This window comes from Oryctolagus cuniculus, chromosome 17 (assembly GCF_964237555.1).
Source record: "Oryctolagus cuniculus chromosome 17, mOryCun1.1, whole genome shotgun sequence".
In the NCBI taxonomy this organism is placed as follows: domain Eukaryota; kingdom Metazoa; phylum Chordata; class Mammalia; order Lagomorpha; family Leporidae; genus Oryctolagus; species Oryctolagus cuniculus.
In genome coordinates, this window is record NC_091448.1 from 20,317,458 (window position 1) to 20,334,081 (window position 16,624).

The window sequence follows — 16,624 nt, forward strand, 5'->3', positions numbered from 1 at the left end:
CAGGATGGACCCAGACAAACAAGAGGCGATGGCAAAATCCAAGAGCGAGCGAGCGAGTGAGCTGACAGTGCTGGAAATTGGTGACTTCGTAGTCGGCACTGAAGAGCTGTCAGTGCGCGCCGAGACGCAAAGCGTCACCCCAGGGTTTGCTGCAGGAGAGGGGTTCTCAGAGGTGGGAAGACTGGCAGGGGTGCAGATAGGGTTGGAGGTCAGGGACTGGGTTTTTTGGTTTTGTTTTGTTTTGAATCTGAGAGAGCTCCCATCCTCTCACTCACTTCCTGGATACTGGCAACAGCCAGGACTGGGCCACGCCAAAGCTGGGAGCCCGGAGCCAGGAAATCAATCCAGGTCTCCTCTCTGGGCGGCAGGGACCCAACTACTTAAGCCATCACCTGCTGCCTCCTCGGGTGACCATCAGCGGGAAGCTCAAATGGGGCACACAGCTGGGACCTGCGTCCAGGAACTGCCATACGGAATGCAGGGCTCACAATTGGCATCCAATGGCCAGGCCAAACTCCCGGGCCAGGAAGTGGGATCTGGACGCGTGGAGTTGATTAAGCATCAAGTGGAGCAGGCAGCTGGTGTGGAAACAATGGCTTGGAACTATGAAGGTACCGCAGAAGCTTATGGGAAAAACAAAATTAAAAGGTAAGTTTATTTGGTGCAAAAAAAAAAAAAAAAGAAATCCATGTATTTTTTTTTCATAGTATGCATTTTCTTAAAGACCTTTTTAAAAATTTGAGAGGCAAAAAAAAAAAAAAGGCCGGCGCCGCGGCTCACTAGGCTAATCCTCCGCCTTGCGGCGCCGGCACACCGGGTTCTAGTCCCGGTCAGGGCGCCGGATTCTGTCCCGGTTGCCCCTCTTCCAGGCCAGCTCTCTGCTGTGGCCAGGGAGTGCAGTGGAGGATGGCCCAAGTGCTTGGGCCCTGCACCCCATGGGAGACCAGGAAAAGCACCTGGCTCCTGGCTCCTGCCATCGGATCAGCGCTGTGCGCCAGCCGCAGCGCGCCAGCCGCGGCGGCCATTGGAGGGTGAACCAACGGCAAAGGAAGACCTTTCTCTCTGTCTCTCTCTCTCTCACTGTCCACTCTGCCTGTCAAAAAAAAAAAAAAAAAAAATTGAGAGGCAGAGTTACAAAGAGAAAGAGACAGAGACAGAGAGAGAGGTCTTCCATCTGCTGTTACATTCCCAAAAGGCTGCAATGGCCGAAACTTGGTCTATCTGAAGCCAGGAGCCAGGAGCTTCCTCCAGGTCTCCCATGTGGGTGCAGGGGGCCAAGGACTTGGGCCATCTTCTACTGCTTTCCCAGGCCATAAGCAGAGAGCTGGACCAGAAAAGGAGCAGCCAGGACACAAACTGGCACCCATATATGATGCTGGTGCCGCACGTGGAGGCTTAGCTCACTTTACCAGTGTCAGCCCCATAGTATGCATTTTCCGTGAACTTTTTGATGACCTCTCACATGTGGAGGGTTTTTTGGTAATGTTGAAGTCGTCAGCAGCTAAGTGGTCCTCAGTCATGTGGGCTGCCATTGTGGCCCAGTGGGTGAAGCCACCATCTGCAATGCCAGCATTCAAATCAGAGTGCCTGGATTGAGTCCCAGCTACTCGGCTTCTGATACAGTTCCTTGCTAATGTGCCTGCCAAGGCAGTGGAAGATGGTCCAAGTGCTTGGGCCTCTGCACCCACGTGGAAGACCTGGTTGGAGTTCCTGGCTCCTGGCTTCAGCCTGGCTCAGATCTGGCTATTGTGGCTGTCTGGGGAGTGAACCAGCAGGTGAAAGACCTCTGTGTGTCTCTCCCTCTTTCTGTATTGCTCTAGCCTTCAAATAAAATAAAGTATGACTGTATCAAGAGTGGGGTCACTCGGGGCTGTGGTGCAGCGGGTTAATGCCCTGGCCTGAAGTGCCGGCATCCCATATGGGTGCCGGTTCTAGACCCGGCTGCTCCACTTCCGATCCAACTCTCTGCTGTGGCCTGGGAAAGCAGTAGAAGATGGCCCAAGTCCTTGGGCCTCTGCACCCACGTGGGAGACCCAGAAGAAGCTCCTGGCTCCTGGCTGCAGATCAGCGCAGCTCTGGCCATTGTGGCCAATTGGGGAGTGAGCCATCGGATGGAAGACCTCTCTCCCTCTCTCTCTCTCTCTCCCTCTCTGCCTCTCCTCTCTCTGTGTAACTCTGACTTTCAAATAAATAAATCTTAAAAAAAAAAAAAAAATGGGATCACACTTTGCCTTGCTACTCCGGCCCCCAGGGGTCACACACACAGCACAGGGAGCCAAGGGGGGTAGGGTAGGCTCTGAGAGCAGACCTCATGGCTCAGAAATTCACACCACCTTGGTCCTCTCTCTGGCCCCTGGCCTTCCGGGTGGACCGCGGGTACATCCGAGCCAGTAGGACAGGGATGCTAACGGGGTAGGGTGGCTGGGAGGCCGCGTTCTCCAAAGCAGAGGTCCAGAAGGGACCCTCCTCTGCACTGCAGGCCTGAGGGCCGTGCCTGCCTCCCGGAACCCCATTAGGTTCCTCTGCATTCCCCATCCCGAGCTCTGTGGCCAAGCCTTTGCAGGGCAGAAGGCCGTCCCCACTCATCCTGTTAGATAGACTCCCCACCCCCAACCTGGGGCACTCCTGCCGCTTCCGTGGCCCCGCAACCTCCTCCTCCCCTCTGACCTCGGGCGGGCGGCCAGGGTGGGCACAGCCTGTACCAATGACTCCTCCCCCACACAGGCTCAGGGAGGAAGATAAACGGATGGGGCAGGCCAGCCAGGCCTGGGCCCCAGCTGCACCTCCCAGGAGAGACAGGTCGCGGTGGGAACACAGCAGGAACACTATACTGGGAGTAGTAACCACCGAGTCCACGCCGTCCTCTATTCTGGGGGCAGGGTGCCCGTTAGCACTCCGGGGTCCACACATCATGGAATACCTGGATCTGATTTTTGCTCTCACCCCAGGTTCCTCTTAATGCAGGCCCTGGGGGCGGTGGTGATGACTCCAGCGATTGGGGAGACTTGGAATGCGCTCGCAGCTCCCAGCTCCTGCCAGTTCAGTCCTGGCTGCTGCCGGCATTTCGGGAGTGAACCAGCCGGAGGGCGGCTCTCTGTGCCTCTCGATGACCAGGTCAGGCCTGTCTACCGAGCTCTTTCAGGCTGTATCTCGCTACAGCTTCCGAGAGGTATTAAACGCATTGTGCAGATAAGAAAGTGGATTCAGAGAGTCCAGACGGCCTAGGAGCCCAGGGTTCCTGAGGGCCAGGTCACGGCGCGATTCCTGCCCACCCCCACTCGCCACTCAAGTCCTCCGAACTCCTTCCTGCGCTGTGGGCTGCCTGGGGTCTCCCGGGTCTGCCGTGGACTCGAGGCGGGACCCCGGGCGGGCTCCTTCCCCTTCCCAGGCCTCGGTTTCCGCGCAGGTGTAGCTGGGGCTAACGTGATCCAGGCAGCCGCCACCTCGCCCCGCCCACGGGACCGCACGATTGGGAGCCAAGCAGGGCGCGGGAGCGCACCGCAGACCAAGCCTTTATTACGGGGCGGCGGGAGGCGCGCCGGGCTCGGGGTCCCCAGGGCCTTCGGGGCCGGCCTCGGCGCTCTCGGCGGCGAACACCGCTTGGTGCATGGCGGCGACGTAGTTGCAGCCGCTGGGGTCGTCCAGGCGCAGCCGCGTCAGGGGCAGGAAGCGCTCGGTGCTGAAGTAGCGCAGGGAGGGCTCCGGGGCGCGCAGCGCGGTGAGGAAGACCTGCGGCGGCGGTAGGAGCAGCGCTGGCCCGGGCGGCGCGCAGGGCCCCGCGGGCCGCCCGCGCCCCGGCACGCCGGTACCCACCTCCGTCACCTCCTCGGGGTCCTGCCCCGTCTCGCGGAAGACCTGCTCGTAGTGGCGCTCGTAGCGGGAGTAGAGCTGACGCGTCTGGGCGTCCGCGCGGTCCAGGGCCCCTCCGGGGCCGCCCTCCAGCTTCTCCAGGAAGGCCGTGTGCACCGGACCACACTCGATGATGCTTAAGCTGTGGGTCAGGAGGCGAGGGGGGCGAGTGCACGCGGGCTGCGCACGCGAGCCCGCGCCCGGCTCCGAGCGCGCCTCCGGGATGCGTGCGCGCAGGCGGCGGGCGCTCGAAACCGCTGGGTCGGCGCTCCCACGGCCGTTCGAACCTGGCCGGGCACTGACAGCCGCGTGACCCAGCCGCTCTGGACCCGCGCTTCCCCGCAGCACGACTGACAGACGTGCTAGCTTGCTAGACCCGCACGTGGGCGCAAGACGAAGCGCGCTCAGTGCCCAGCACGGCGCCTGGCACCAAGTGAGAGCCGGGGCAGGGATTCCCCCCTCCCAGCCCGGTCCCCGTAGGACTGGTGCTCCGGGGGCTCCGGGGGCTCAGGGGGCGCGGGGCGCGGGGGGCGGGTGGTAGCGACTCACTGGACCCCGAAGGGCGGCAGCAGAATGGCCAGGCTCTCGCATAAACCTTCGATCGCGAACTTGCTGGCGCAGTAGACGTCGTTGAAGGGCAGCCCTTGGAGGGGAGAGGGCGATTGCGAGAGGGGACCGCTCGCTAGCTGGAGGCGCCCGCGGCAGCCCCGCCCCAGCGAACCCCAGCTCCAGGTCCCGCCCGCCATCCCAGGGCCCCGGCCACCCGCTCACCCATCAAGCCGCCCACGCTGCCGGTCACCAGCACGCGACCAGAGCCGCGCCGCTTCATGTCCGGCAGGAAGGCTTGCAGCGTCCGCACCAAGCCGACCACGTTCACATCCAGCACGGAGGCGACGGTGTCCGCCGAGTGCGCCTCCAGCGGCCCGAGCAATCCCCGACCCGCGTTGCACACTGCAGGGAGAGGGGTCCAAGTCTGTCCCCTAGTGCTCCGTGGGCTCACTCGGGACATCCTGGCTGGGACACAGGCTAGGGGAGGCTCACCCAGCACATCCACGCGGCCCTCAGTCACACGTGTCCGGGCGGCGGCCACAGAATCCGAGTCCCTTACGTCCAGCTGCAAGGTCTCCAGGGAGCCGGGCTGGCACCCCCGGGCTCGGGCTGCCTCCAGCAGTGGGCCCTGCGCCCCCAGGTCCCGCAGGGTGGCGTACACTGCAGGTTCAGGGAGAAGCTGCAGACCCGAACACCCTGCCTCCCTCCGGACTCTCCCCCTCTCAGCCCTGCTCCTCATATACCTTTGAAGCTCTGGGATGGGTCCGAGGCCAGGCGGACGGCCAGGTGCAGGCCGATGCCTGAGGAGCAGCCCGTGATGAGCACCACAGTGCGGTCCATGGGCGGCCGGTGGACAGAGTCCCCGAGGGCCAGGAGCACTCCCAGGATATCTAGGGCTTTGCCCCGCCCTCTGCGGGTGGGGACCCCACCCCTTGTTGTGTCTGCAGGGCGGTCTCAAGGCTGAGCAGAGGCCCCCTCCCTGCCTTGGTCTGCTCTGGGTCAGAGATGAGGCCGCTGTTGGGGGCACCACTGTCCCAGCTGTGGGCGGAGGGGAGGGGGGCTTTGCAAATGGGTGTGGGTCCCCCTGTGAGCACCCTCCCCGCCAGGCAGATCTCCTGGGCATGCCGCTGTCCCACAGGGACAATGACAGCTATAGTAGTCACCGCGCTGTCCCACAGGGACAATGACAGCTATAGTAGTCACCGCCAAGCCTGTATATGTAAATGCTTTGGAAAGGCATTCTTCAGGGTCAGGAGATCAAAGGTCAGAGGTTAGTATTGAAAATGGTGAAGGGTCCAAGACTGTGGCTTTAATAGGCTAAGCTTCTGCCTGCAGCCCCGACATCCCATATGGGTGCCAGTTTGTGTCCCGACTGCTCTACTTCCTATCCAGCTCTCTGCTATGGCCTGGGAAAGCTACAGAAGATGGCCCAGGTCCTTGGGCCCCTGCACCCACGTGGGAGACCTGGAAGAAGATTCTGGCCCCTGGCTTTGGATGGGCTCAGCTCTGGCCACGGTGGCCATTTGGGGAGTGACCCAGCGGATGGAAGACTTTTCTCTCTGTTTCTCCCTCTCTTTATCTGTAACTCTGCCTCTCAAAGAAATAAATAAAATCTTTAAAAAAAAAAAATGGTGAAGCGGAGGCAAGGGCTGGGAGGACTGGCCCCCAAGGCAGGGCCCCTCTATAGCCCCGAGTCCTCCACGTGATCCCGTTCTGATGGACTGCTCATCAGTTTATTCAGCAGGTAGAAACAGCCGCTCGCCCCCAGCTCTGGGCTGGTGAGGGAGCGAGGTTCGTGTCCCGCCAAAGCCCTCTGAGCCCACCCACAGCCCCAGGTTCCGGAGACCTGCTCCTGCCTGCAGTCTGAGGTCGGCCACGGCTCAGGGCTGGTTCATCCGTCACAGAGAGCCAGCCACCTTCCGGGGAAAATACTTGAGGAAGATCTTCTGGGCCAGGTCCACGGTGTCGCCCTGGGGCTGGGTGGGGTACCTCCGGGAGCTGAGGACGAAGGCTTGCTCCAGCCGGAAGACCAGCTTGTCAAACAGGCGCTGCTGGAAGGGGACGCCCCGGGCCAGGCTGTCCGCCAGGGCCTCCAGAAAGAGCTGCCAGCGAGGGCTGTAGTACTGGGCCACCAGGCCGGCCAGCTGCTTGTTGGCATAGTCTAGGATGTTCCCCTCCGGCCCCCACAGTGTCAGCTGGAAGCGGCTGTTCTGCTCATAGAGCTGGGCCTCGGCCTCACTGGCCGCCGCGGCCCGGGCCTGCTCCAGCCAGCTGCCCAGCAGGAAGCGGCTGTCGGTGGCCAGCACCCGGTCCAGCGCAGGTAGCAGCTCATAGGCCAGGACGCCTCCGGCCCTGAGCAAGGTCGCCAGCTCCTTGTGCAGGTAGGCGGTCCTCGCCTCCTCGTAGTACAGGCTGACCAGCTCCTGCACCGCCTGGCGAGTGACGTCCAGCAGGTCATAGCGAAAGGCTGGGCTGGAGGCCAGGGTTGGGGTGGCTTTGAGCAGCAGCCGCCAGGCCTCAAACACATCTGAGCGGTTGTACCAGACAGTGGTGTTCAGCTGTAGGGACGGCCGCCTGACCAGTGGGCTGCGGTTGTGCCCCCTGCAGGCGTCACCGGAGCAGTTGTAGACACTCCGAAGCAGCAGCCTCCACGCCGCCCCTGCGTCCGGATGTGCGACCCCGTACCGCCGGCCCGCGAAGCTGGTCACCCAGGCCTCCAAATCGGGCACCGGCTCCTTCCGCCAGCCCAGCTCAGCCATCAGGGCATAGACCACTTCGTTCTGGCTGATGCCCTCAGGGGCTATGCCCGTGCCCACCATGGTGGAGTTGGGGAAGAGGCGGGCAGCCGCGGGGCCCCGGTTCACGGCCTCCAGGGCTCCAAACAGGCCGTGGTTGCCCCCGAAGTTATGTAGCATGCACCAGATGAAGGGCTGGCCCTGGAAGGAGGCGGTGCGGGTGTACACGGGCTGGTTCTCAGCGAACAGATCCAGGACCAGGAGGCGGCCACGCGGCACAGCGTTCAGCACAGCCTTGACCTGGCTGGGCCCCCAGAACTGGGGCTGGTGCTGGAAGAGCCAGCCCTGGAGCAGCCACACAGCATCGGGGTCCACTGCAGTGGGGGGGGGGGGACACAGAAGAGGAGATGAGAGGAGCGGGGCCGGGAGAGGATTTGCCCATTCTACTGATGAGGAAAACAGACCCAGAGACAAAGGGAGGAAAGCGGACCCCTCCCCCAACACTGACCTTGAAAAGTGGCTGTTGGCAGTTGACCAGTAAGGCAGCTGCCCGCCGTGATCCTGTCTAGGGAGGCAAGATGACCTAAGTTCTGCTTTCTGTAACTCCAGTCATAAATCTGTCCTGGGAATCTGCCCTTGGCCTCTCTTATAGACACACAGGACACACTGACCATTGGAAGTGTGGTCCTAAGTCACGTAGGTTCAAGTGAAACGACCTGCTGGACGTCACTCGCCCATGCTGTAATGGCTGAGGTATGGTGCTGCCGAGCCTACAGACGTTGTAAGGAACTTGGGCTTGTTGCTCGGTTCTTGGGAAGTGATTCCAGCCGAGCTCGCTGGTGTTAATAAACTGCTCTGGATCCTCCACTGTCTCTGGTGCCTGTCTGAATGGAGTTTTCCCACCCCAGGTTTCCGCAACACACGGGCCTCAGGGCCACCCACAGGGCTTGTTGTAGCACGGGTTCCAGGGCCCCAGCGTCTGGATCTTCTGCGTGAGGAGGTCTGGGGCAAGGCCCAAGGGTCTGCCTGTGTGACTGCTGCGGCTGGAGTGTGCTGCCCAAGCGTTTATATGTCGAAAGTTGATCCCCACTGCGAGGCCTCAGGAGGGTAGAAACCGAATCTGACCCTGCGGTCTAGAGGGGAGACCTTCAGACGGTGGCTGGGATTAGACACGGCCGTTGGGGGAAGCCACAGCACCGAATCCTGGTGGCTTCATAAGCAGAGCCCAGAGGAAGCTGCTGTGCTCACCCCCGGTCCCTCGGCTCGGGGCTGCGCTGCACCGCTGCAGGGCTCCCTCAGCACCAAGGCCAGCGCCAGGTGCCGCCCTGCCCTCGGACCGGACCCTCAGCCACAATAAACCTCTTTTCTTCATACAGCCCACCGGCATCGGTTACTTCGTTATGGTAACAACACAGGCCAATACAGAAAATTGGCACTAGGGAGTGCAGCCATTACTGTAAGCACACTTGAACAGGTGGGGCCAGCTCAGGCCAAGCCTGGAAGAGCTGGGAGGAGCAGGCTGGGCAAAATCTAGAATGCTGTGTGCAGAGCACTGAGGGCTCAGAGCAGGAGACTAGGCAACCAGCCTCAGATGGACACTGGGACTCGACTAGAAACCTAGGGAATGGTCACCCTTGTTACACTGGTGCAAAGCACCCTGCATTGAGTCCATGAGAAGCCACACTCAAGGTGAGACTCCCAGCAAAAGCAGCAGGGCCCCCGCCTGCCACACCCGCAACCCATATGGGCACTGGTTTGAGCCCCGGCTGCTCCACTTCCAATCCAGCTCCCTGCTAATGTACCTGGGAAAGCAGCGGAAGATGGCCCGAGTGCTTGGGACCCTGCCACCCATGTGGGAGACCCAGAAGAAGCTCCTGACCCCTGGTTTCAGCTTGGCCCAGCCCTGGTTTTTGTAGCCATTTGGGGAGGGAATCAGAGGCTGAAAGAGTTCTCTCTGTCTCTAACTCTGCCTTTCAAATAAATAAATAAAATATTTTTAAAAAGAAGAAAGAGGAGCAGAAAGCTTGGGAAAGTTCGTAGCCTGATGAACAGGAATGTGTCCACTCACAGATTGCTACAGAGATAAACAGGAATAGCAGCCATCAAACACACAAACCCAAGACCGCAGGAGCATCGCAGAAATCTGCAAGGCAACCCCTCCCATCCCAGGCCTGCCTGAAGATGTGTCAGGGCGGGGCCCAGGCACCCTCACACGCCCGCCCGGGCTGCCGATTCTGAATTTGAGGCAAAGTGCTCCACCGCCTACAGTGGCCTCCAGTCAGCCCTGCCCAGCACCACGGGGCATCTGTGCGGTGCTTGTTCGGCAAGGTCGTGGTCCCTGGCGGGCGGTGCCCCGTGGAGCTCTGGGAATGCAGCAGGGGGCTCTGAACTGTACCGCTTCCACCAGCACGCAGGCAGCACGCAGAACCCACCTGTGTAACCCAGGTCAGCGGGGCCCTGGGAGCACAGGATGCCCAGACGGGCGCCGTGGGATCCAGTGTCTGCCCTGCTGGCTTTCGCTCTTGTTTGGGATCAATTATTCCTGCCTGCTCCCCTCCTCCTTCCTCGTGGAACGGGAGTGTCTGCGTGGCACCTGCCCCACCGTGTATCTTGCTTGCTGTTTTATGTTTCACAGACCCACAGCAGAAAGATCGCCTTGAGTCTCAGATGATGAGACTTGGGCATTTACAACTTTTTTTTTAAATAAAAACACATAAAAATCGTACACATCTCTGGGGTTGGACTTTTGGGTAAATGCCTTATGATGGCTTGGATGGAGTGAGTGTGTGCCGTGTGTCAGAACAACTTGAATGTCAGGGAGCCAGCGGCCGGATGCTCCGCTCTGAGTATGCGCCGTCCCCTCCTGAACTGGCGCTGGGCTTGGATCCACTGTCAGCTATTAAGAGGGTGGGTGGCAGGTGGGAGACCCAGAAAAACTCCTGGCTTCGGCCTGGCCCAGCCCCGAATGCTGAGGCCAGCTGGGGAGTGAGCCAGAGGATGGAAGACATTGTTTTTCTCTCTCTTTCTCTCTGCTTTTCAAGTAAAAAAATAATAAATGGGGGCAGGGCAGGGCAGGGGGTGGCACTGATGCCGCTCATTCTGGGCCATGCTCAGCAGTGTGGCAGGGACAGCTAAGGAGTTCATTGGGAAAGAAAAAGGCACTTCCAGAATTAGAAAATTAAAAATCTGTCTCCTGCCTGCTTGAGAACCTGCTTACTTATGATTATGCCCCCCCCCCAAAAAAAAAAAAACCCACAATAGGTCATACTGGAAGAAACTCCTGTCACAAAAGTTAAAAATGACCTGTTTTTCTTTTTTTTTTTTTTTAAAGGATTTATTTATTTTCTTTGAAAGGCAGAGTTACAGAGAGAGAAAAAATCTCCCATCTGCTGGTTCACTCCCCAAATGGCCACAACAGCTTAGGCTGGGCCAGGCCAAAGCCAGGAGCCAGCAGCTTCATCTGGGTCTCCCACATGGGTGCAGGGGCCCTGGGACTTGGGCCACCTTCCACTGCTTTTCCAGGTGCATTAGCAGGGAGCCGAGTTGGAAGTGGTGCAGCTGGGACTCGAACTGCTGCCCATGTGTGATGCCGGCATTGCAGGCGGCAGCTTCACCTGCTCTGCCACAGCGCCGGCCCCCATGACTTGTTTTTCTAACACAGCTGTGATCTGGGAAGACTATCTGGACACAGGCATCCCCCCCAGGTTCAGGACACTCCACAGGGATAGCTAACCTGAGATAAAATTCCTTAGCAAGCGACTAACCTAAGTGAGATCCTGGGAAATACATGTTTATCTTACAAAGGACAAAACCGGAAAGGCCACACATGGGGCAAAAACAGCCCTGAGTGAGATCAAGAGAAGCTGCTGGATTCCTCCACTGCCCCTCCTGGCAAGTTTCCGTGACAACCGCCCTGCCCATAACCCAGACCACTGCTGGCTGAAGTCTCAGCCCCACGCCTGCCCTGCCTGTGGCCTGCTTCTAAATTCTCAGGAGCGTGGTTTTCTCTCAAATAAACCTGCGCTTCCTTTTCTTGCTGGAGGCCCCATGAACCTGGCTGTCAGCTTCCTAACCCAGAAGCCATTGCTGCCTTGGGCCTTTCCATCCCGCTGTCAGTGGCAGGCAGGAGACACGCTTCCACGGTGGCCCAGCAGGCTGGGCACCCGAGCGCTGGGGGCACGGCGCCTGCACTCTGCTCTGCAGGCGTCATGCCTCCTAGGAGGCAGCTCACTTGAATACCGGAAGGGAGGAGGGCCATTTGTCCCAAGTCACCCAGCCGGCCAACCGTCAGGCCAAGGCTGCCGCTAGGTTGTCCCGGTCACATCCAGACCCCACCTCTCAACCGCAGTAGGATAAAATGAGATGCGAGTGCCTGCAAGTGCTCATCAAACTGTCAGCCGCTGCTGGTGACAATGAGGGGTTACCATTCCCAGACCCTAAAGCTGCCCGGGGTGGGGGGCGCCCCTCCTCCCCTCCCCCAGGCCCCGCACCTGCGATCATGGCCTCGAAGACAGCGGCGGTGGCTGCGGCCAGGTAGGAAGGCTCCGACGAGGGGGGCTGCATCTCATTGAACGTGTCCGCCCCGTACACGTGGTCTGTGCCGAACTCTCGCGTCAGCTCCCGCAGGAAGAGGCTCCCGATGAGGGGGAACATGGGGTCTTCCGGCGCCAGGAGGAAGGAGCAGGAGTAGGAGCAGTTGAAGTGTCCCCAGCTGCCCAGCTGGGTGACATTGATGTGAGGGAACACCCTGGCGGGGAGCCACAGCTCAGACACTGGCTGGAAACCGGCTGCCCTCCTCGCCGGACTCCCGACTCCAAGACACTGACATGGCGTGGCATTCGTCTGCCCCATAGCCCCCCCAGCCTCGCTAACGCATCCCCCACCAGGACGGCAGGGCCCGAGAAGGTCTCGCCCACCTCCAGCGCTCGTGCCCCTGGCCTTCGCACATGCTGTGCCCTCGGCTTGAGCCTTTCCTGCCCCCTCCTCGCTGACCCACCTGGCCCTTCTCAGCATCCTGGCAACTCTGCCCCTCCCCCCTCATCCCACCTCGGCACCGCCTCTGCCCCGTCTTCCCCATAGAGAAGCACACCCCAGAATATTCCCGCCCTGGTCCCTGTGCTGCGAGCCTCTGCCAACATAGCTCCCATCGGGGACAGACTCAGGCAGACTCCCCAGGGCCGGCACCGAGCCCGCCCCAGGCGGCTGGTGACACAGACTGAATGATTGAGGTTCCAGCTGCCCGGCGGGGGAGGTCAAGGGGCAGCCGGGCAGGAGCAGCAGTGGGCGGGCATTGGCAAGGCCTTTTGAGTGAGGGGAGGTCTCCCCTGGGCCCTGAAGACCTTGCTCAGCCCCAAGGATGGGGGGAGGGCAGCACAGAGGAGTGAGAGGGCCATCCCACCGCAGGGACACGAGGACAGCTGTTGGGTCCTGACATGTGCCAAGGCAGGCAAGGAGGGAGGGGGAGAGGTGGAGGGAAGGGGAGGGAGGGGGGAGAGTCCCTGGCCGAGCTGAGTGGCTCCTGGGGGAGACCCTCACCTGGTGACAGCCTTGGGGACATGCCCTGCGAAGGCAGGCAGCACCGGGGTCATGCCGAATGAGCGCATGCGGTCCAGGATCCGGTGCTGCAGGGGACAGGAGGGGAGCCGGTGAGCAGGCCCGCTGTGGCCTCCACGGGGGAGGCCGTTACTTGGGGCACAGAGCGTCCCCACAATCCTGGTAGGCGCCCCAAGGCTGGCCCCGTGTCCTCCTCCCTCCCCTCCCACGCCGTTTTACCTGCAGGTAAAGCTGCTTGAGGTGCCAGGAGCGAGGCAGGGGGCCGGCCCACGTGTGCAGGTTGCCCATGCGCCCCCACGCCAGGAAGGCTGGCCCAGTGAAGTACTCATCAACCTCTGATTGGGTCAGGCCCAAGGCCAGGTACACCTGAGGGGAAGGGGACCCCACACATACAAATCCATTCATCTCCCTCATGGACTCATGCCCGGCTTCCCCGTGCTTGGTGCCAAGACAAGGTGCAAACCCCCCCACCCGCTGCAAGGAGCCTACCACCCTGGGGAGCCACCCCCAAGTGGGGCACAGGGAGGGCTTTCCTCACACTGGGGAGGGGTCTCAGAAGGAAGGGCGAGGGCTGCTGTGTGTGTGTGTGGTGGGGGGGGGGGAATGCCTCCTCCAGGAGCAGCCAGAGCACAGGCTGGCCCCCGGGGAGCAGAGGGAGACAGCGGGGACTGCCTTGGAATCTGCAGGGTCAGGTGCCTGGGCTCATGTGGGGTGGGCGGGGAGAGGCCCCTTGGGGCCGGCCCCCTGGTAAGCACGTGGTGGTGTTGAGGAGTGGAGACTTCCGCTGGAGGCTGCAGCCAGCATGCACCCCCCACACACTCCCGAGCCCTTATTCTCCCGCTGATGCTGGGGGGGGAGGGGCGGGAGAGCGTAGAGGGCCGGGTGGGCACGCACCCGTTGCCAGATGGCCTCCTGGCCGCTCCAGGCCAGCGCCAGGTTGATGCCATTCAGGGCCATCCAGTCAATCTCCTGCTCCCAGCGGGCCCAGTCCCACCACACGAAGGAGTAGCTTTGTGTGCACACATTCTGGTAGTAGCGGTACCTGCGAGCAGGGGTGGGAGCTGGGGCAGGTGCCTGCGGGCGCAGATGGGAGCACCGCCACCCCTGAGGGTCCACCACCCAGGAAGCGCGCAGGGTCCGCCCCAGGTGCGGCTGAGACCCGCGCATGTTCTGTTTGCCTCTGCCGCCGTGTCGGACCCCAGCCCCGCGGAGCGTCCCAGGGCTGGACGGCAAAGGCGGCCGGGGTGCTGCGGGGTGTCGCCGCCCCTCGGCCTAACGGGAGCTGCGGTGTGTGACACACACAGCCGCGGGCTGCGGGGGGCGGGCGTCACTTCGCGGCATCTCCAGAGAGGGGGTGGGGAAGAAAGGACATAAAATCGACTGACGGCTTTTGCATCACCGTGCACATTCTCAGATGGGCCAACGAGGCCCTGGGCGGCTAGGGACTTGCTCAAAGACACGCGTCACAGGCAGGGTTGCTGCATCGGCTTCTCAGTCTTCCTCTGTAGCGAGGCTGGGGCAGGAATGGGGCGGGACCCCGCCTACAGGTGGGCGCCGCAGGGCTGGAAGCGAGAGGCAGCGGCCCCGGAGCGGCGAGGGCTGCGCGGGATCGATACCTGTGGGGCGTGGCCTCGGTCAGCTCCTCCGGCACTGCGGGCAGCGGGCGCGGCAGGTGCAGCTGCGAGCCGGACCAGGCCACGTGGCAGCCGCAAAAGTCGCGCAGGTAGCGGTGTAGCCCAGCAGCCGCCGCCACGCCGCTCGAGCCGCGCACCCGCACGCGGGCCGCGCCGCCGCCGCTCAGGCTGTAGGTGTCCAAGCCCGACTCGGCCGCCAGGGCGCGCTCCACCGACACCGCGAAGTCGGCCGCCCTGCTGGGCCCCAGCAGCCGCTCCGCGAGCGCCCGCACGGCCGCCGCCTCCCGGGCCTCATCGCCGGCCGAGCGCCCAGCCTCTGCCCAGAGCAGGATTCCCAGGGCCGTGGCCACCGCCGCCGCCTGCATGATCTCAGCCCGGGGGCGGCCGCGTCCACCGCCCGCCAATCTGGGATCCCGGCGGAGGGGGGCGGGACGGCCTGCGCCCAATCAGCTGCGCGTCTCAGGCCACGTGGTCCTGACCGCAGAGTCGCGACTTCCGGGTCCAGCTGCTCTGACCGGTGTCTCCCGACGGCACCGGGTGGCGGAGCGCGTGACCCTGCCAACGTCAAAGGTCCAGGGCCGGGCGCCACCGGCGGCGCCTCCGCAGGCGCCTTTGGGTACAACGCGCTCCCCCGTGCAAACCTTTCCGTCCACTCCACCCACCCCCCCCGCCATGGAATACAAACATTGGGATCTGCACGCCGTCCTGCTCTGCGGAGACCTAGAAACCGAATCCTCAGGTTGTGATGCTGTGAACACGTGCAAGGGTCCCCAGCCCCAGGCTTCCACAAGGAAGTGACCTTTCAATCTAACTGCCTGGGTGAACAGGAACTGGCGGGGAGAAGTGGGAGAGGAATGCATAGACAAGGCTCCCAGGCCAAGCGCTTGTGCGATTTAGGAGGTTGCTGTGGGAGCCCGGGCTGGGCCTGGTGGGCCTGGTGGGCCTGGTGAGCGCGCGGTCCCATCTGTCAGGGGCAGCCTGGCAGACTAAGCGCCGGAGGAGTGCCGTGTGCTAGGTCCACGTGGGCCGGCGGCTCTGCGGCTGGAACCCCGCACACCCCCGAGCAGGGTTCGGGCCACTCCAAGTGCTGGGACTGCTCAGGCTGGCTGTGTGGGGAAGGGAGTGATAGACTCCTTATTTATTTATTTATTTATTTATTTTTGACAGGCAGAGTGGACAGTGAGAGAGAGAGAGCGAAAGCTCTTCCTTTTTCCGTTGGTTCACTCCCCAGTGGCCGCTGAGGCCAGCGCACCGCGCTGATCTGAAGCCAGGAGCCAGGTGCTTCTGGTCTCCCATGCAGGTGCAGGGCCCAAGCACCTGGGCCATCTTCCACTGCACTCCCTGGCCACAGCAGAGAGCTGGCCTGGAAGAGGGGCAACCCGGACAGAATCCGGCGCCCCAACCAGGACTAGAACCTGGTGTGCCGGCGCCGCAAGGCGGAGGATTAGCCTAGTGAGCCGCGGCGCCAGCCAAGACTCCTTATTTATAAAGATTTATCGGGGCCGGTGCTGTGGCATAGCAGTAAAGCCGTCACCTGCAGTGCCCGCATCTCATATGGGCACTGGTTCAAGTCCCTGCTGCTCCACTTCTGATCCAGCTCTCTGCTGATCGTCACAGCTCTGGCCATTGCAGCCATTCAGGGAGTGAATCAGAGGATGGAAGACCTCTCTCTCTCTCTCTCTGCCTCTGCCTTTTTGTAACTCTGCCTTTCAAAGAAATCAATCAATATTTTAAAAAAGTATTCATTTAAAGGCAGGGTATGTGTGTGAGAGAGAATCTTGACCTTCCACCTGCTGATTCACTCCCCAAGTGCTGCCATGGCCAGGACTGGGCAGACTGAAACCAGGAGCCAGGAACTCCAAGCGTGTGTCCCACACGGGTGTGCCAGTGGAGGGGTGCATCCTGGTCCTTGACTTCTTTCAACACAGAAATAAGGAAAGGGTCCCAATAGAAGTGAGAGTATTTTATTAGGGGAGAGAGAGACCAAAGGAAAAGGGGAGAAAGCAACAGCAGAGCCCTCTGCCCTCCGACATGGAGAGGGGACCGGGAGGGAGCAGGGTGGGAGGGGTCCACACTCTATGAGGAAGCAGCCATGGCTGGTGGGGTCCCGGCAGGTGTGCAAAACGAGAAGTGCTCAAAATGAGAAGGGGTCAGTCCACCAGTACCCAGCAGGCCCCTGCCTACAGGTGGCAGGGCCCCAAGCACTAGGGCTATCCTCTGTTGCTTTCCCAGACACTTTGGCGGGGAGCTGGGTTGGAAGCGGGGCAGCCAGGACTTGCACGGGTGCTGTTAGGGGGATGCAGA

At 61.6% G+C, this 16,624-nt stretch overlaps 2 protein-coding genes across 2 annotated transcripts; both read right to left on the reverse strand.

The window, feature by feature from the left end:
* Nucleotides 1-3,496: 3,496 nt before the first annotated feature.
* Nucleotides 3,497-5,302, reverse strand: HSD17B1 (hydroxysteroid 17-beta dehydrogenase 1). Its single transcript, XM_002719167.5, has 6 exons — nucleotides 5,142-5,302; nucleotides 4,891-5,058; nucleotides 4,621-4,800; nucleotides 4,399-4,492; nucleotides 3,814-3,991; nucleotides 3,497-3,729 (listed from the first exon to the last, which is right to left on the reverse strand). Exons 1-6 carry the CDS (start codon nucleotides 5,236-5,238, stop codon nucleotides 3,517-3,519), a joined length of 930 nt encoding a protein of 309 aa, XP_002719213.2. The 5' UTR covers nucleotides 5,239-5,302; the 3' UTR covers nucleotides 3,497-3,516.
* An 815-nt stretch (nucleotides 5,303-6,117) lies between these two features.
* On the reverse strand, nucleotides 6,118-14,747 carry NAGLU (N-acetyl-alpha-glucosaminidase). Its single transcript, XM_002719166.5, has 6 exons — nucleotides 14,303-14,747; nucleotides 13,581-13,728; nucleotides 12,906-13,052; nucleotides 12,669-12,754; nucleotides 11,624-11,880; nucleotides 6,118-7,507 (listed from the first exon to the last, which is right to left on the reverse strand). The coding sequence occupies exons 1-6, from the start codon at nucleotides 14,683-14,685 to the stop codon at nucleotides 6,297-6,299; spliced, it is 2,232 nt and encodes a 743-aa protein (XP_002719212.2). The 5' UTR covers nucleotides 14,686-14,747; the 3' UTR covers nucleotides 6,118-6,296.
* Nucleotides 14,748-16,624: the final 1,877 nt, after the last annotated feature.